Raw genomic sequence first — 20,941 nt, 5'->3', positions numbered from 1 at the left:
TGATTAACATTAAGTTCTTGGATGGGACAAATTCCATATTCTGTTGTGATTTTAAAGGGAGAGTTTAGGAAATGATGACTCTTAGTTTTTGTCTTGTGTTTGTCAGTAAGAACTGATACAGATAGTCCAGCTCTGGTCGTGTAGCCTTATATGGAATAAGGAAACCAGCTATTTCAACCATGTGAGATTTTTAGGTAATAGTGTCATGTGTTAGCATAATTGTCCTGCCTATTTGTAGATGAAGCAAGGCTGAGATTAGCTAAGTGTCTTATTTTAGCATTTTTTGTAATAATTTGTTAGTAATGTGCCTTTTTTCAGCTGGAACTGATCTTAGAGTTCAAACATCCTCTGATGCTCTGTAGAGATGTAAATAGGAGTGGAAGTGAGATAATAGTCAGAGAACCTGCAATTGGAGAAAATACCATCTAGTGCCCGAATAGAGGATAAGTTTGACTTGGCTGGATTAGAGCACTGTCTGAATGCAGAGAGCTGGGGCAGAAGTACAGAAACAACTGTTTAAGGACTATGGTTACTATATGAGACTTTGCTCCTGTGCAGGAAATGTGTTTAGTACTATTCACAACCTCCAACTTCAGTCTTCTGAAGACTATGCGAGTCTTAACATTTTGAAAGTTTGTCATTCAGGCTTTGAATTAAATTTGTTCAGGAATTGATGCTTTGTAGCAGAAGCTACACAAGATTAGACTTTACGGGGCCTGTTTGTTTGAAATGACTCAGGAAAGTTAGAGAATTCTGTCTGTAAGCAGCTCAGTTCAAATGTCCAGCACATCTCACTTGTTTCCTCATTTTTTTTTTCCCCAGTTCATTACTGCGCTATGGTGGAAACCTCTCCCTTCAGAGTGCCATGAGTGTCCGGTTCAACAGCAATGGAACTCAGCTGCTGGCACTGCGTCGGCGCCTGCCCCCTGTCCTCTACGACATCCACTGCAGACTGCCTGTCTTCCAGTTTGACAACCAGGGGTACTTCAACTCGTGTACCATGAAGAGCTGCTGTTTTGCAGGTGATCGTGATCAGGTAATAAGCAATGCTCTCCTGAGTCTACAGAGCTTTCAGGAGTGTTTGAAAACGCCCTTGTAATGGTTGTTTGGTTTTGTTGGTTTTTTTGTTTAGTGGTTTTTGTTTGTTGGCTTGTTTTAATTGATAAAACAGGAGATGCAACATATATAGGGTTACTTCAGAAGTGTTTTGCAACATAGACTCTGAATGAAAAAAAAAGTATATTAAAGCATGTGATAAACTTTACATCTTGGTTTGAGTGCAGTAGAAACAATCCCACTGAAACATAAATATTGCAAATTTTCAAAATCCTTAATTTTTCTTTCAAATTCCCTTATTTTCTCTACTGCTGGATCAGATCATAGAACTTTATTGTCCAGCGTTCTGCAAGTGGTGATGCTGGGGGGCTATGTAGGAATAGTTTGCTCCTCTACTGAGGCAGGACTCAGTTCCTACTAATAGGTCATTCATACAGTGACTAACAGCAGTTTGTATATTTCTAGAGCTGAACGTTGCCCTTGGACAGCTGTATTTAATAACCACTAACAATGTTTGGAGACGAAAGATTTATTTTCAAAACACAATACTGCAAAACTAAGATCTGAAGATTTCTTTGCTGTCATCAATAAAAATCCTGCAGTCAGAATTCAGTCATTAATTCTGTTGCTGCTGCAGGAGGCAGAGTTGAGCTTTTTTCACATAACAAGTAGCAAGCATATTTGCGTCACTGAACTTAACACTGTGACACGTGGGTATGGGAAGCCTTTGTGCTGCATGCTGTTTCAGAGTTTTACATGGGGTTTTTGGCAGGAGAATGAAAATGCAGTACTGAAACCATCTTAAAAAAATAGAGATGTTTGCTGTAAGGAATGGCTAACACATGTAATGTTGAAGGAAAAAAAAAGTTGATGATTTGGGGTCCATTGTTTGGTAAGTCTAAAGATGGCACAGTTTTCTCCTTTGGAAGTCAGAGTAAGCCTGTGTACACTCTGACAAATAGTTTAGCTGCCTACCCGTTACTGAAGGTCTAGAAAAAAGCCTTAGTGTCTGTTTTGTTTAAGCTATTTCCTTATGGGTACAGAATTATTTGCTTTAATTGGAAGAATATGGCTGTTTTGTATCAGGTTGATGCTGTGCTTGGGAAGCCTGCATTTTTTAAAAACTTGATGTTCTTTTGTCTTGATGGATCTTTAGTTTGGATAAGTAGCAGTACACAATGGTACTAAAAGTTGGAAATCAGAGCAAAAGGAGCTCTACTCCCTTACAAGTGCTATAAGAAGCTAATGGGAAAGATGAGATTTAGTACTGGAACATTAGAGAGTTGTGATCTGATATTTAGATACTGACTTGTACTCATCATCCAATGGGAGCAAAAGAAAGATAATGAATCAGCAGGAAATACCAATGTGTGGGCCAGTTGTATACATCTGAACCTGTGCAGTAATGCTCAAATTCAGCTGGCTAAGTTTGTCAGCACTATAGAGGGTAGGGTCTTAGATGCTGTCCTTTACAGAGAGCCCAATTCAATTTACAGGTTTGTCTAGGAAGGAAAGTTAGAGCTGGATCCTACTGAAGATAGATAAGCTGAATAAGAAAAGAAAACAAAGCAATGTTTTTTGAGATTAGTCCTTCTATAGAACTTGTGTTCATCTACTTTTTGGTCAAATTTATGAAAATGAAAGAATACATACAAGAACTGCCCCCAAAATCAGAATTACTAATAATAAGAAATCTGTTTCCAATTTAGTCTGGTTCCAGCCCGCTGCCCCCCCGTTTTAATATTGCTGTCTTTTGCCTTAATAAAGAAAGTCTTTCATTTGAGATCCATGTGAAGTCCTTACTGAGCTTCATAGAATTCCTTGCTTGTATTTCTGTGTAGGATCAAAACTGTGTGGGCTAAGGTTCTTGTGCAGGGATCGTTTGAATGGTTGTAGGGGTAAGAAAGTTGAGCTCAGATTATGAGTGTCACTTGTAGTAGGAAAGATTCCTCAGAATTTTTCTCTTGTTGCACCTATGATATTATCTGTCTTTTGATTTTTCTTTTTATCTTTATTAAATGGATAATTCAATCTTTTTTAAGTTTTGAACTTAGGTTTTAATATTTCATACATTGTCTCTAGTAGTTTAAAAATACGACTCCATTGTTCAGGAACTATTGTGTGTTTTCTGAACAGTTAGAGTCAAAATCCAACTTTATCAGATGAACTGTATTTTAACCTTAATGAGAAAAGTCATATCGTTAATTCACCAGTGCTTGACAGTCATAACAGGTACTCAACAGTTTGAATCAAGCTCTCCTAACTTGCCACTCCGAAGGAGAGCCTGCATCTAGTAGATTTGCAATGATTTGCGTATCGCCTGCATAGCACCCATGATGCAAATAAGATTGGAACCTCTTAACCATGAATGAAATACCAGAAATGCTTTAAGGAGCAAAAGCCATGGAGATTCACCTGTTAATCCCAGTGATTTATTTAATTTTATTATTATTTAAGTCTGGAGCAACACAGTCTGAAGTGCTTTAGATGGTTTTAGTTTTTACAGGTATGGGAAGAGGGGTACAGCACAAGCAAGGTAACAAAGGTCTTTGAAGATGAAGAGAGGATGAACAGCTTTGCTTTTTTTTGTCCTTGCATAAGTATTATTGCCATTGTCAAGTTGATTTGAAAGCCAACAAATAATATATGCAAATGTTTTCACTAGAAATGCCCCAGTCTTGTTTCCTCCTATGACCAAAGCATGAGAGGTGATGTTTAGTTGTTGTTTTGTTTGCAACCATTTATAACTGCCTTCATTTGCTTCTCTCTGAACTGTCTTTTGTCCCTGTTGAGTGCAGTGACCTCATTCACATGCCACCAATTTTTCCTTTTTTTGTAGGAGAGCTCTGATGTTAGCAGATAAATGAATTCAAAATAGTATGCTGTTGCTGTATCCAGGAGCTCACTTGAGTCATTCAGCTGTGAAAAGAAGGATGGATGAGATAGGTTAGATGGATCGTGTATGATGACCAGAGTGTAATTTGACCATCCTTCTGATAGAGGCATACAGGCCCAGATTCTTAAAGCCATTTTTTATTCATCTAATTCCAACTGATTTTACCCTATTGTACACAAATGTTAGTTTACATAGAAATCATGACACGTGTGAGGATCTCAAGTTATATCAGGAGGACTGGTGGGGAGCTTCCATTCTACTTGTCAGCATCAGAGTTTGGGAAGCATTAGTTAGTTAGTGAGGATTTTTAGTTGATAGACTAGAATGGAAAGTATCTTCTTGGGTCTGAGGGTACAGGAGGTGTTATGGATCTTCAGGTACTCATATTTGTTTTTAAGTATAGGAGCCTTGTAATGATGATGAAGGGGAAAAAAAACAAAACATCCCAAAAAACGCTCAGAAAACCCCTCCAAGCAAAAATAGACTAGAGGCTTTTCTTGCTAAAAAAAACCTGTTGTCTGTGTCACAGTGACAAATGCTATCTTTCACTGTGGTGTGTTGGTTTTTTTTTTTTTGTTTTGTTTCTTACCTGTGCAGTTAATGTGGGACCCTCTAACACTTGTATCTGTAAAAATGCCTGCTTTGAAAAAGGTGGAGAGAAATAACTTATACCCTGCACATCAAATACTGTCTTAACTCTGGCATGCCCTCAGACATTACATCACCACTCAGCCTTTTCTTTTGACATTACACTGGTATAGGAAAGTTTCAGGAATGCACCACTCATGGCACTGCAGACTGCTCCAAACCCTGTAAACTTACAGCCTTCATTATGTTCTAGTCTGTGTACTAAATAGCCCTAGGTAGGGACAACGGAGTTTTAACACAACAGAATTATTCCATGAACATAACCTTCCCAGGAGCAGAATTGTCTGCATTGGTGCCAGAGGTCTTACATGGTTGTACACTGCTTATCTAAAGAAATAGAACTTTTCTTTTGTATTCCTGTGTCATTTAAGGACCATTTATCTTTTGAAATAATACTTATCAATATCTATCTTGAAGAAGAAAAAATCTTTTTCGAAAGAGTGCATTTTGTTTCCTATACATAGAAGACTTCTTAATGAGGAGTAGCTTAATGCAGCCAATACTGCTTAATATGCAAAGCAGTCAATGTGCGAATATTTCGCTATCCTTGGACAAAAAGAAAATTTGTGTCTTAGTCTGCTTAAGTCAGCATCTTTCAAGAATTAGTGATGAGGTGGTATTTTGTTTTTTCTTTATCTAATCAGTAGGTTAAACCACAGGTATATGCATCACATACATATAAAATAGTTACATGGGTAATGCTACGGATTTATTTAGTTAGTTATTTCCCACCAGTTTGGGTGATTGTCATTTGGGAGGCTCTTCAGAGCCTGGGCCTTGGCAGAAGGGGCTGGGAGTTTCCTCTAGCCCTTCTGAGTCTGAGCACCTCTTCCTCCGTTCCCTGGGGCATCCTCCCAGCCCTGCTTCCTCTCCCCCTTCTCTTCTGAATTCCCATAAGCCCATAGTGGATGTGTCTAGACCTCTGGAGAGTAAGGCATGAACTCAAAGGGAACATTCTGGAACTGAATTTTGGAATCCTGACTAGAAAGACAGAGGTCTGCAGGCATAGGTGTATCATGGGAGATATGCACCTTTGTAGTATAGCTTCCAGGATTGGGGAGAAGAAAGGGAAGGGAGAGTGTGAGCAGAATGTATGTTTAAAAATGATGAGCAATAGGGACTACACTGACAGCGTTTCTTACTGAGCTATGAAACAAGGCCACTCAGCCTATTCTAGGTAGTGAAAAAGTGACTGTAAATTCTGGATCATCTTGATGAGTAGAATATTTGATTTAGTGTGTCTTTAAAAAAGGAATGTAGCAGATGGCTGAGAAGAGCAAAGCAGAGCAACTGGGGGACGTGCAGTTTCAGCTACCTATAGAATAGTCCCCTTCATATGTTTGGATAATGCTGTTGCTTTCTTTGGAACATAGTATTTTCCTTACCCTAAAAATCCACAGTAAAAGTTTCAATGTTGCTTTTGTTCATTAATAAAATTACTTGTTATGGCCTTTCTGCAGAGCAAAAAAAGGTAGTTGTAAAAACGTTGATGGATTGTTCCCAGTGATGCTTCTGTAAGCATTTAGAGCTGCCCCTGACAGAGTTGGCTGCTCCTAAGACTAAGGATTAGAGAGTGGGAATACAAAATCTTGGCTTTGAACTTTGTGTACTAGAAGCAATTTGTATTTCTCCACTCTCCTGTGTCACAGCTTTTCTTTTTCCAGTTCATGAGATAGGCATGCTTCGTGCTGAGGAACAAAGCTACTGTTGTAAACTGCTTTTGGATGTACCTGCCTGATTCTTAGGCCAAGATGGAAATCTCTTAAGCTCTCTTTTGTGCCAGTTTGAACCCTCTTGAACAACAGCCTCCAGAAGTAAAGGTTACAAGCTGCTCCCCTGGCTTTCATGAAAGAATATGGTTGTTCTTAAAGCAAATGTGTTCCTTAACACCTCAATGCTATGAGAACTAGTTGTGTTGGACACAGCACAAAGGATAGGATTCAGGTTCCAGGATTTAACACAAAGAAGAATATAAAAGAAACATATGATTCAGAAAATCATTTATCTATTGAAAAGGATAAGTTTTCCGAAACACACTGAAGTAGTAATTTTCCCCGTTATTTCTCTTCCTACTTTTAGACTTTATCATTGAGACAGTGGCAAGAGATGAACTACCTGCATAGGTGAGGCTGTTCTTAGCATCACCCTGCCCTACACCATGATAGCCTTGCCTAAGGGGAGGAATTTCTTAGCAGAGGACAGTGAGAAATTCTGAGGTAGAAGAAGAGGCAGTTGGTCTGCTGGGCTGCAGTGTGAGAGGGCACACCAGGCAGTGTGGCATCGAGAAGAGAGATCCTGTGTGATACTTAGGCTGTGTTTGAACCCTGTGCAAGCCAGCAAAAACAAAGTATGGGAATTGTGCTGATTGAGGCCACTACTGTGTTATGAAAGGGGTGTAGGTGAGAGTGTACCTATTGAGGAGGGCAGCAGATAGTCATCAGAGCAGCTCTTCAAGCTGTACTCAGTAGGAACTCTATACAGTAAGCTTAGATTCATCAGCATAAAGAAACAGCATGACACAAAGATCAGGACATGAAAAGAGACAAGTATTTAGTCAACTGGCTTTTGTTTACTTCTTGATTGCTCGAGGAAACGAAAAATGCTGTATGTCTGCTCTGTGGGAAATCTTTTTTTCTTGTACTTCTGGAATTGCCCATCTTAAAGAAATGGCATTATCTTACGTGTGTGTGTGTGCACGCACGCACATATCTTGTTGCTTTTTGAATAGAAAGAAGTAGTTTTTCTTTCTTCGTATAATCATTTATGGAAAATACATTCAAGTTAAATCTGACCATCAGTTGTGTATGTGTCCTTAACTTGTCTTTTTTTCTGATCAGTGGGCACTCTTAACAACAGAAAGATGATTTGAAAATAAATCTGAAGGCTTTTGATTAGCACTAAGTTTGCATTTTTCTGCAAAGCTCTATTCAAATTGTGAATTAAATGTCAGTCATCAAAGAAAAAAATGTTGGTCCTTTTGAAATGCTTTATGCATCTTGCTTATAAATGAGACTCTTCTGCCAAAGAAACAGCTGTATTTGTAAAAATATTTCAAATTCTTTCATCAAACATTTTTCATCTAAATGTGTAGTGAGACCTTTATTTATTGACAGAGATCTGTAGTACCTATGCACACAGTTATGAGTTGGCCTTATTTATTTATTTATTTATTTATTTATTTATTAATATGGAGTCTGCTTTCTAATCCACTTTGAAATAGTTTCATGAGAAGCAGATCATAATGATTTCGTAGGCATTTTGTTTGGTTTAAGGATCAGTTTGTAACCTATTCTAGGGAAACTGATTTAGTAGGGATTTGGGCTAGATGATCTCCAGAGGTCCCTTGCAATGCCTACGACTCTCATTTGGCCTTACTCTTGCTCGGTGGTGGTATGATTATGGTACTGTCCTTTGCTCAGTGCCTGCTTACAAGGTATCACCTGTGTGACTGTTTAAAATAATTTCCTAATTCTGGAGCCCTCAGGTCTTCTATCAAAATTGAAACTGGACCCCAATCTTTAAGGTTCTTGAAGTCCACTTGATGCCACAGAGCACAAAATAGCCTAAGTCCTATTTCTTTAGGAAACCTTTCTCCCTTGGGAAAAACACTCTGCTCTCACATTCTTCAAAAGTGCTGGTTGTTATTTTCATCTCCTGGATAAATAGTTAACATTTTTTTTCAGACTTTGTTTCAAATCAGTGCACAGAGAAGATGTCCCACGTGTCTCTTATGCTCAAGAGCAGTTAAGACTTCAGTCTAGCAGGCTTGCATCCCTGCTGTGAATTGTATTAGAGGCAAATATGGAGGCCCATATTTCCTGCCTCTTAAAAGGGGCTATGCAAAGCACCATCAGAACATCTTCCAATTTGGATGCCTCTGTACTTCTTCCTTAGGGTGTGAACTTTGAAGTACTTCAAGAAAATAAGGAACATCTCCCTAAAAGCCTGTGAAAAATATCTAATCTGATATTTCATGCTGAAATTTCTGTTGGCCCCATTGGGAAAGCAGCAGATACACTCAGGTGAGTGGGAATTGATGTGTAAGCAGCAGCATGGAATTTGAGTCTCTCAGGCTTCTTGCTGTCTTTAGGATGAGTGACCGTAAGTTAGGCATCTGTAGACGTATAGCTTTTACAGTTTGATGTTTCCTGTTAGTTACTTGAAAGCATAGTTATCTCCTCTGTACTGTTAGCTATGCTCTCGTTCATCTGTATATATAATGATCTGGTGATATCATGCTTTTCTGTTGTGCATTTTAAGACAAGTTCTCCTGAGTTCTTATTCTCTACTACATCAGTATGCCCAAAGGATCCCAAAGGCCCACTCATATTTTTGGAAAAATGATCCATGTCTTCTAGTTCATTGCATAGGGCCAACAGCTTAAAAATACCTCTGATCTTACTCATAAACCACAGGGAATTTTATAGGAATGGGAAATGTGGATGTTGCAAATTATAGAATAAGGCTAGATTAAGACATAATTTTATTGAAATACTCCATATTCAGCATTACCTGAGTAAATGTAGCCTGTGGGATTTTGAAAACTTTCAGAACAGCAGTGGTAAGGATAAAAATAAATTCCCCAGAGTGCTAGTATTGCAAAATACAACACTAATGCTACTGTTAAGAGACTGTAGCAGCAGCAGATTAGACCTCTGCTTATTCGTATCAACTGTTCTAATCTCCTTGGGGAAAGAGAAAATGAGATGCATTGCAGTGGAATGAGTGGGAAGCACTAGTCCAGCATAATACTGCCAGATTCTGGATGGTAGTTCATTTTAAGCATTTCATGTGTACATGAAGCTCAGCCTGAATTTGTTCTTTCTCCAGCAGCAAACCGTAACCACGCCTGAGCGTTTTCTTCCTTCTAAGGCAAACTTCTGAATCAGCAGCTTGTGGTCATCTGGAAACCTTTTCCTGTCATTGTTACTAACAGCTAGACATGGAAGATGATTCTTTAAAAAATAATAATAATAAAAATAACAATAATAAAAAATAATTAGTAGCACCTGGTTTTCTCTCTAATCTTATGTTCATGTGAATATTGAATGTTGTCTTCTGACGTCCTTGTCAGATACAGCAGCAAAAATGCAGACAATGGAACAGGTGGTTTTAATATTGGTTTCTTTCCTCAGACATCTGAGCATCTACACTCCTGGCTCAGTGTCTGGTCTGATGCAGAATTCAGCACAACACCAGTTTTCTGAGTTACCTTCTGCTTAGTTTGTCATCTGAGGGGAGAGTGGAAGAAGGGCAGTGCACCCTGTCTGTGCATTTATTCATCTTTGTGAATGCACGTGCTTCTGTCTCTTCTAGCTTGCCTCTGTGATGTGATTATCTGAGCTTTTGTTCTTGAAGCAGGTTAGCAAAAGGTACTCTCCTAGGAATTACTCTTTGTACATCCCCTCAGGACCAAAAATCATTGGACACAATTAAAGGGGATTCTAAGTATATATGCAGCATGATGTTCTTTCATCTTCTCTACTCCAAAGCTCTCTTCTTTCCTTTCTCTTCCTTCCTTTTTAAAAGTCTACTCCCTTCCCTCAGGATTTCTGTCTCATTAGCAAGGGCTTGTTGAACTCACAGCAATTATTTCTTTGAGTTCTCCAGTAGTATCGACTGACTTTGTAATTTCTCAATCCTTATCCTACAGCTTTCAACTTGTGTGGGAAAACTGTTGACTTATTGGTATATTAATATTGTATACATGAAATAAAGATTTTCAGAGAGTTTTAGAACGTCAATCTCGTATAGGAGGCTATATCAGTTAATTCTTCTGATACTTACTGAGGGCTCTCTTAATTGCAAGGTTAGACATACAGCTTCCTCACAAGCTGGGCTTTGTTCTTTGATTCAACATAAAATGCAACGCTGATGCTGTATTCATTCACCTTCATTGCCTCCTAATGCATTTCAAAATACTTTGAACGTATTTGTATTTGGTTTTTGCAAATGTTATTAAGCTACAAGGGCATGACTAACTGAAGGACCCTGTGTTGCATTTAACAGAGAGAGTTATGCTCTATGTGGAGTTAGCCTTCTGAATGTGGTCCTGGGCAGCCAGATCTAGTTGACCCTGCTTGAGCAGGGGCATTGATGAAGATGACCTTTGGAGTTCCCTGCCAACCTCAGCCATTTTGTGAATGTTTGAGCTATTGTGCCAATTGTGGTGTTTTTGTTTTTTTGAATTAAGCTCTCCAAATTGTGCACCAGAATTCATGCAAGTCCTTGTCCTTGTGCTAAACTACAGCTTATGTCTCTGTCTGCATGGCAAAGATTGTTTTTCTGTTGGAATTTTTATGAAGTTGTGATGTACTATAAAATTTCCAGGTAGGCATTTTCCTAACGCTGCCTCTGCCCTCTGCAACCAATCCAAGAGAAAAACATCAAAACACTCCCAAGATTTTTTAATCTTTTTTTCATTAAGTTTTATCAGAAGAGAACTGGAGAAGTCACATTTTGTAAGTTGTGTCTCAGGGCAGGCATTTTCAAAGTCAGATCAGGTAGCTTAGGGAGTTTTCTAGTTAAAATTATATTTGCAAGGATGGAGATTCCCCTGCCTTGCTGGGGCATTTGTCACACTCCTGAATGTGTTGTTCCTTAGTGCTCAGCTGGAATTTCACTTGCCGAGACTTGTGACTGTTGCTTCCTAAACGATCACTGCACACCCTTGAGGATTGTCATCCCTGACTACTCTGTGTTCTCTTGAGCACAAAGATTGTTGGGTTCTGTTTTGTCCCTTTGCTTTCTCATCTGACCAAATAAGGCGAGTTCCTTTAGCTTTTCTTCACAGATTATGTCTTCACAGTCTCAGCGGTCCTCCTCCACTCTGACCTATTTATTAGTGTTGCTCTCGTGTCCACTTGGGTCCCCCCTGATCCAATACTCAGATGTGGCTTCTCAAGGGACAGATAAGTGGAATAATCACTTGTATTGACCTCCTGGTTACACTCAAGATAAGGCAGTTGAAATACCATTAGTCCCCATTGCTACAAGAGCGTGCTCATCTTTTTTTCTTTAAAGAAAGACAGAATATCCTCAATCAGGAGTTTTCAATGGGCAGTGAGTGGTATGCCAGATTTTCTTAGACAATTGGCCATTGAGTGTACAGGACATACAGTGTTTTCATCTGAAAATCAAAGGATGCTCTGCCACTTCTATGCCTGTCATTGTTAGGCTTGTTTGATTTATTGCATGAAGTGGTAAATTGCTCTCATATGAAGGAGTTAGAACTTTTCTTTAATTATGATTGTGGTCATAAATTCGAGATACTGAGCATTTTAGAAGTTCTTGTTTATCTTAACGTTTCCTAGGCAAACTAGTCATTGCTTAAACTGCAACGCTTTGGTAATAAATACCAACGGTTGGCAACGTTTTCATAACTTTAAGCAAGACTGTTTTTTTCTGTGAAGTATTTTCTGTGTAAGAAAACTTATGAGAGCTGCTTTCTTTCTGGTTGCTGGGAGGTTGCCTATGAGCCTTAATTTGTGTAGATCTGGCACAGCAGCTCAGCCTGCTGTGGTCTAACATTTACAAGCAGTCAAATGAAAGGGGAAGCACGTATTCCTGGCACTGTTAAGTCAGTTTGGCAGAGGTTAGCTGCCTAAGTGCTTGAACATGTTGACTTGCAGAAATTACTTTTTTGGCTTGGAAAGGAAGGTTCTGTGAGTGATGCAGAACTAGTGCACACAAGTTTCTAATGGGACTGTGTTTGATCAGTGCTTCTTACCTACCAGAAAATGAGCAGAATTGCATTCATAAATGCTTACTCACATCCTCACATCCTAAGAATGGTTGGATTGTGATAGTTGGAGGCCAGAGAAGGAACTTTAGTGGCTGGTAATTGCATTTTTTGTGGCTGGAAAAATCCAAGCTCTGTGAGAATGTAATTAGCATCACAAACAGAATGTATGCAAATTTATATTAGCTTTCTCCTTATTGGTATATATTTTTATTTGTTTCTCAGTCCTGTGTTATTCCAGGACTTGTCTTCTCACTGCTTGATGATACTTTGCCTGATGAGTTTATGTAACTCAGGAGGATGAAAGACAGAAACCAGTTATATTTGTGACAAACAAAACAAAATTTTTCTCTTATCCAAGGTTAGAAAGAACGTGATCTTGCTCTATTTGTTTCTTTTTCTTCCTTCCCTCTTTTCAAGAAATAATAAAATGAAAAAGCATCTTTTTTACTGCATTGATTAAGCAGAAGCTGGAAGTCTGTGTAGGATGGTAGATATACTCCCTCTGTACAAGTATAACTAGAATTGGTATCTGCCTGTGTTTACATTATGTGCTATCTCACCTCTAATTTGGGATTTACAGTTCATTGGAAAGGAGATATTTGAAGACATGGCTCAGTTTATGGCCTCTTTGAACTGAGGGGCATAAGCTTTTTTCCACATGAGATGTCAACCGTTACTCCAATGCATGTTTGTATATTAGGTGGGGCTATTTCAGATTGAGTAGTGCCTAAATCTTTGATCTGTCCATAACTTCAGCGTAACTGTAATCAGGAAAAAATGTGAGATTCCCATGTGTTCTTTCAGACTGTTCAGTAACAGTGTTCAGCTTTGGTTTTGTTCAGTATTAAGAGTATCACCACCTTGATGATTTCTAGTAGACTGCCATGAGCCATGCATGTTGTGCTTGTGTATAGCGGATGTGCTGGCTCTCTTCTTAGGTACATGTTTGAAGAAGTTTTACTTTTTAGTTTAGGAAGTGAGGAAAAAAGGACAAATGGCTTAACATTAAAAAAGCTTTAAAGAAACATTTAGAAAAAGACAAGTGTTGCAAGCTACAAGATCCAAGTTTGATCTAGGCTTGTATGCATAAAAGCCAGTCATTATCTATAACTTTATGTAGCAAAGAAGCCATTCTCTTTGGGCAGTAGGTGTTAGACATGTGAAGCATACATTTGAACTTTGATCTGTTTACAGGCATGAAGCATTTTTCTGTTGCACCTTACCCATGTCTAAGGATAAGTTGATCAGTGAGGTGCAAAAAATGAGAAAATCATCTTGTTTTCTTTCTTTTTATGTTTGGAGAAACCAGATAAAAAATGACTTAATTCATGTGTTACCTTGTAGTAAACTGCTTTTATTTCTATTCTTAACAGTACATTCTTTCGGGCTCTGATGACTTCAATTTGTATATGTGGAGAATCCCTCCAGATCCAGAATCAGGTAAGTTTTCTTATTTCAGAAATTTGAGTTTAGGTTGGGAATGTGTCTGACGTACTAGTCTGTGTTTTGAAAAATTGCTGTTTTCACTCAGCCACTAATTCTAGAATTATTCAAATGATACCTGTGAGGGTAGTAATAGGCAATGCTATGTGAATCTGTGGTGCAGTAATTTTCTCTTTATTTCTGTTTTAATATTATTATCATTCAAATCTTCTAGATGAGCTTATAAAGGGAAAATGCTATGGCTAAAGGCAGATTCTGTCTTTTCTTCCTCCTATCTTCCAACTCTGCTTCTTCTAAGTTGAACTGAGCTCACTGAAATACTTATGGTCTTGCTAAGAAATTTGATCCCATGAAAAAACCTGAAGCATACAATGCTTCTGGGTTTCCAAGAAGCTCCTTACAGTTCCAGTATATTGGCCTGTTTTTTACAGTGCATCTGTCTTCTCTTTGTCCTTTCATCCCACCCCAAAACCCTCACACTGAATTCTGTTACAGAGCAGTTATTCTCTTGAACTTTCTGAGTGGAGGAGTACTGTTGCTGGTAGAAATTACTGCTTTTGACTATTTTTGACCCTTCCCAAGCTGTGGCAGACGCGTTAAGAAAGCAACAAGCAAAATCTATGTAAAAGAACAGTAGAGCTGATACTGAGTAAATAAAAGCAACAGTGTGGGATGTAACAGTAGTGTTACAAATGCCATCCTTGGTCAATGCCTGATTTCCTATTATCCAGTAATATTGTAGGGTATGGCAATTCATCATCCGTTATTATCTCTGGACCATACAATGTCAGCATCTCTAAAATGCTCTTTTAGAGTGGTATTGTATTGTATTTTTATCAAATCTCTAGGTATACCTGCTATTGTTTCTATTTTTAATGACTTTCACAATTTTAAATTATATGTTTTAGTGGTATTAAGGACAACCAAGTGTTACTTCATGATTTGAGGTACTCTAGCAATAGTGAAAGCAAATTACAGTCTGCCTTGGAGATAAGGGAAAAGATCTTGTTTTGTTTTGAAAGGCCATTCATCACCACTGTTTAATCAAAGCTAAGGGGATATTAAGCCTCTAAAAGGTTTGGTTAGTGGTAGAGTTTTGAGCAAAATGTCATTTGAATTTTGGATTGGTTACTCAGTGAGCATTTGGTGTGCAGTCCAGAAGTTCAGAAGATGGTTCTGTTAAAAATGCCTCTATTGTAGGCTTTATAAAAATGTTCCTCTGCTCAACTTTTAATTTTTATGATTTCCTTTTTTTTTTTATTATGGAATTTCCTTCTCTTTAAAACAAATGTTACGCACATTTAAATATCATTTATCAGTAAATTTTCGTTTGAGCACTAGAGAATTACGTTTTATGCATGTTACTGTACTTATCCTGACTGCATTTGTAAAATTAAGATTTCTGTGTTCTTCTGACTTTAATGCTCCTGAATTTTTTTTTCCAGATAACTGCAGATGACAAACTTTTTGTCTGGGCTCTTTGCACAAGAGTAGTAGCTAGAATTACTTCAAAATGATGCTTTTGTTTGTGATTAGATGATCTTGTAGGTCCTTTCCAACCTAATGAACCTATGATTCTTGTAGCTTGAGGGAAGGGTGTCAGTAAACTTGCAACATTTCAGTTACAAAATCAATTACTTAATGTCAATTGCCATCAGTACTTCCTTAATAGGGTCGGGGGGATCCTGTTGTAGGAACTTGTGTGTCTTAAAGAACTCAATTTTTTTTACTTATTGAAAGTTTAAGAGGCTCATGAGCTTTGTTTAGATGGACACAGAAGTTTGGTTTCTGAGGCAGATAACACATTACCCATCCAAGTCGCCTGTGATAGTCTTGTTGAAGCTCTTCTTCACCCAACTCTTGAAGAGTTGTGCCTGTTTTGATTGTGATAGAACTTCCTCTTTAAAATCTGATCCTGTGGTTCATAATACTTCATCTATAGAGTTTGCTCTGCTTCCTTCTTGAAGAAGTCATCTTGCTGTCAGATGTGGAGATCTTATACCTTCAACATTAGAGGAATGTTCCTTATTCTCATCTTCTAGCTTAAATTAGGAAAGTACTTGGGTCTATGATATGAAGGAGTGGAATGTGGTTTTCCATTTAAATATTTCACAAACTAGACAGGATGATACAATGTCCTGTTGGTTGCTGTTTTAAATAAAAATAGTGCCCTAATTGATGTTTGTCTTCCCAGTTGAATTCAGACACTGTGTTACTATAAATATTTATGGTACAACTCCCTTAAATTATGTCATTTATTAGTAAATATCAACTTATTTGCGTAAATCTTTTTAGAGACTGTCTTTAGGAACAACTCTGAAACATATCACTGGGTATGTTCAGGTATAGCTATAGCAATGCTAACCTTCAGATAGCAAATAATTACAAAAAAAAGGTAAGGAATGGAAAGAAAGACACCTGTCAAACAATTGCAAGTTTATTTCATGTTGGAGGAATCCAGTTACCTGCTTTGTAAGCTTGCCTGGAAAATGAACAAATTCTACAATTTTTTTTTTGCAAATAGTTACAATTCAGAGATGTCCTACCCATTGGCTGCTTTGAGTTGTTCCCTCTCAGGTGGAGATTCCTCCAGTGGTTTTGTTCAGACCAGTTTTTTAAGACATGATTTATGTGAGAACTGCGGGGAAGAAAAAATATTCCCTAAGCTGCTTAGGAGGTACTTCTGTTGAAGAGTCTTGCTGTCTGTCTCTATCCACAAGTTTAGATTGTGATGCACAGGCCAGGACTTCCAGTGCCAAAAAGGAGTTGCTTTTAAATCACCTTTTGTCCTTTCTTGAAAATAGAATACTTTGTTGGTTATTCCGCTTCCTTCTCTGCTCAGCTTTCCTCTATTGCTTCAGAAGTAATTGCTAGTTGTTTGGTAAGTCTGTTAGCCAACTTCCTCTTTAAAATACGTATCCCGTTTTCTTCAGAGGCAAAGTTTCTAGCAAAATATATACGTTAGTCTGGTAGAAGAGAAGCAGTCCTGAGTTTCCGTGGCATTTATCTGACTTCAAGGCAAGCTAGAAATGAGAAGTGTCCTGATCAGCAAGCCTGTTAAGCAGCACAAACATTTCAGACAGTATTAGAACAAACTCCCGTAAACATGGTTTCTTGGTAAAGAAACTGTTCAAGACAGAACTTGACATGTCTTGTGGAGTAATGGAGGGTTTGGTAAGGCTTTACATTCCTCACTCACTGCTCTGAATCATCTTTGTAATTCCGAGCTTTTCTCTCTTGCTTTTGATATGCTCTAAGATGCTGTGTGAGGTGCATGATAATTTTTTTGTGATTAGAAAAAGACAGTCTGCACTCCTTCAATTTACTCTGTCAGGCTTTTACCAGACTTTGCAAAAACTACTAAATCAGAACTGCAAACTGATTAAAAACCTCTTTCTAATTCTGTCTTTGACTGCAGCTACTAGTAAGAAAGGGCCTGTCATTGTGGTACAGTTACTAAATTAATTGCATTAATTTTTGTCAAAAATGTTGCAATTTTTTTCTTCCCTTTTTCTTGGTCATTGTAAATGCAGACTGCTCTCTAGATTAAAGAATTCAGCAACAGTTGAACAGGGTTGTCTCATTGGAGACAGCTTGTGGTTTCAGGTTCCTGAGTTGCAGGCTGACAGATGAAGATGAATAATAAATGGTTAGTTGCTTCATTATGTCCAGTTATTTTTGAGATTTTAGGTATGCGCACACTTAGGGTAAGTTTTCTGACCTCACTCACAGGGGAGCATGCCCTGGAAGCTTGGTATTTGTTTGTTTTTTTTCTTTCAATAAATGTATGTGTTTGTGAGCAGTGATCTTAGGATCATTTTGCTTTTAGGACTATAGTTTGTCTCTTCCTTCAAGTCAGTGCTGAAAGCAGAGTGCTATGGGACATTTGTGCAGTGATTGCAGCAAGTCTGTGGTGGGGCAGAGCCATGGGCGTCATCTCTCTTGGTTCAGGAAAGGGATCAGAGTGGAGAAAGGGTGTGCCAAGCAAAAATAGCCTCTACTGCTACAGCTTTCCACATATTCATTAGATGTTTAAATTGGGTTTTTTTTTTTTCTTTGGCTTTTGGATGCTCTATGGAGGTCTGAGATCACCACAGGGTTGGCTCGAGGCCTAGGTGAGGTGTAGTAGGGATTGCTGGGAAGGGCACGTTGTCCAAGGTAGCTGCTGACACCAACCCACCACTCCGTGTGCTTTCATTGACCCTTTCACCTGGCCTGAGTAGCGGTGGGCAGGTGATGAAGGAGACAGCCTGCAGCTGCTGGTGTTGGAGCTGCATTCTTATGGAGAGACACTGCCTTCTGCTTTCTGTAGGAACAGCAGGAATGTTCAGCCTCGGTGCCCTCCTCAAACCATCCCTTACCTTGCTGAGAAGAGACGTATTTTTGGCCAGCCCTTACTGTTCTCACCCTGTCTTTGGTGTGACCGAAGTCAGTTCTGCCTGTGCTGCTGAGAAACCTCAAGTTTGCTCTGGCTGTTTCCACAGCTGGAATTGGGTTTCTGATCCTGCTAGAAGGGACTTTACAGGGGCCTGTGCTTTCAGGGCAGCAGTGTTTGTGTTTAAGCCTCTGCACATGTTTCTGAGGAGCCAAGCCATCTGTTGGCATGGTTGTACAAAGCAAATGGGGGTGTGTGAGCGACCAGAGACTTTTTGAGGGGTCTAAATGTAATCTGCTGCCCCAAAGGCAGAGGTCTTGTATGCTATGAATATTTGTTTGACTAGTGGAAGAGCATGAAACAATGTAGAAGTTCTTCAGCATGCAGCAGTGCTGTTGCTCTCTCCCATGAGCATGTTGTGACCTCATAGGATTCAAATGTGGGGTTGTGGCCTATGGTCTAAATGTGTCCTGCATTGTTATTAATGAAAACCAAATTATTTTTATGTTAGATTTTTTTATTGCAGTGCCAAATACTGCAGTCAGATGGTATGCTATGGCACACTGGCAGCTGCTATAGATATCTGGATCTTCTCAGGAGCTTTCAGCGCTTTGAGTAATTCACATGGCGTGTATGAAGTTATGTATTACTCTGTGGAGCATCTTTCTACCTTATATGAGCAACCAGCACGGCTGCTTTTGCAGTGTCCTAGATAGAAAGGACTTCTCTTTAATGAGGTCATTTAATTCCTGTGTTACAGTGGAGATTGTTCCTTATCCCAGGAAATTCTCCAGTGCTTTAAATTTTTAAAAAATATTTGTAACATTGCAGCTTCCATTACTTCAAAGACTGCTTCACATTCTTACAGGATTTCTGCACTAGAGCACTCTTCGTAATGATCTCTTCCCTCTTTTCCTTATTCTCCAAATAATTCAGTTGTTTATTTGGTTTAAATACTGCTACACGTTGTGAAACTTATGCATAGGAAGTCAGATTGCTGCCTATGTAGCTTGCTCTCACTTTTGTCTTACTAGTGTGTGCTTGATGTTTGTTTTTAATTTGTTGGTGTGTACCATCAAACACGTTCTCAATTTATGAAACAACAGCTCACTGTCATAAATATGCAAAGCTGCATAATTAGTAAGGTTTAATTAGCATAACAATTAAAACACAAGATAGTAAAGCTAGCCAATATGTAATCCCTTTGATAACTCAGGGGATATCCACTACTTTCAAGGCACTATACAGTTGTTTCCTTCTGTCTGTATTGTAACATGTAGATATGCCACTGTGTTACCATGGAATTCTTGTCATATGTGTGTAGAAGAAGGAACTTTTAGAATTATATGTTTAAAGATGCCTGCTTCAAATTTGAGCTTTAACGAGTGGCTTGTTCCAGCTGGTCAGATAGCTTAGTAAGATATTATTTGGAGAACTTTTTGAGACTTTGTATTGCTCCTCATCAGAGCACCTAATTTGTAGGGTTTAGGAAGAGGGATTTTCTTGACATTTAACTTTGTGCATCACATCAAAGAAAAACAAAACAACATCAACTAGTATGGCTAGAACACTAAGTAACTAGTCAGAGCTTAAAACCTTCTAAAGTCTGCATGCATGAGCAGCTAGTGAAGAATTTTAAACTAAATTCTTTAATAATAACATGTCAGCTATATCTATGGCTTCTGTATAAATACGCATATACAAATGTGTAACTATCTAGGAATATAAAAGCTGTCATGCAAACTTAGTTGCAGGACCTGTGCATGCTGTTAAATTCAAAAGCTAGCCCTTGTTCCACTCCAAACAAATGTCAAAAACAAATTCTGAGTTTTGTTGGGATATCAGAGGTGAAACCAGGCAAATAAAAATACCATTTTAAGTGAAGATAGCAACATCAATTTGATTATTGCCATTCTGGTTACTGCACCACTAACCATCTTGGTTCACGTGATGGTTTGACCATTACATGCTACCTCATCGTAGTCTTGCTTGAAAACATTTGAGGTGGTTTTTTTGCAGCACAGATAGACAGGAGTGTCTGAACTAATTCTCTCAGAAATATGGTTTGCATTTTGGGTGGTTCTGTGAGGAGCCAGGAGTTGGGCTTTATGATCCTTATGGGTCTTTTCCAGCTCTTAATATGCTGTGATATTAGAGTGGAAGATGGCATCAGGAATTTGAGTGGCCAACCTCATCTTAATGTACAGATGCAATTTATTTTACTTTTTTTGCCAGCAGACATAAGCAGACTGAGCTCATACTGTGAGATGGCTAGGAGCTGTATGGCTGCAGCTAAGGGTCTGCTGAGCCAGGACTCTTGACAGACCAGGGGCATTCCAGACAAGCCTGAACATGAGCTTGTCAGCCACATAGATGCTCATGTAATAGGATATTAACATCGCTGAGCTACTATAATGTGAAAAGACCACTGAGAGTATAGTGAAGAAGGCTCTGCATTAAGCACTGATTTATAGATTTTAATGAAATGCATATGAGTTGTTAGACTAAAGGCAAGGTTGCTCTCCAAAATGAGGTGCTGGGGCAGTCTCATACATTCAACACAGATTACTGGGGTGTTGTGGAGTCAGTGCTTTTTATTTTAAGTGATTGAAACCTTTCATACTACTTGAAAAGGCAGAAACATCTAAGCTTGTGATTCCAATCATAAAGTTCATGGAGACTTTTCCTGTAATTGACAGTTAGTTGTTTTAAGGGGCTTTGTGGAGAGGTTCAATCAAGTTCCCCGTGAAAGGAGCGAAGCATGTTCTAGGACTGTGCT

The 20,941-nt window shown here is 38.6% G+C and overlaps 1 protein-coding gene across 1 annotated transcript in view; it reads left to right on the top strand.

Annotated features, from left to right (window-relative positions):
• The window catches only part of DCAF5 (DDB1 and CUL4 associated factor 5), a 66,578-nt gene that overhangs the window by 34,840 nt on the left and 10,797 nt on the right, over positions 1 to 20,941 (top strand). Inside the window, exons 6-7 of the mRNA XM_065754517.1 lie at positions 823 to 1,036; positions 13,718 to 13,784. Of these exons, the coding sequence (XP_065610589.1) occupies positions 823 to 1,036; positions 13,718 to 13,784 (281 nt within the window). The remainder of the gene's footprint in view (positions 1 to 822; positions 1,037 to 13,717; positions 13,785 to 20,941) is intronic.

The sequence above is a fragment of the Cyrtonyx montezumae genome, unplaced genomic scaffold (genome assembly GCF_038088225.1).
Source record: "Cyrtonyx montezumae isolate F1298 unplaced genomic scaffold, pur_monq_1.0 scaffold_10, whole genome shotgun sequence".
NCBI lineage: Eukaryota > Metazoa > Chordata > Aves > Galliformes > Odontophoridae > Cyrtonyx > Cyrtonyx montezumae.
This window is presented reverse-complemented; position numbering and strand designations above follow the sequence as displayed.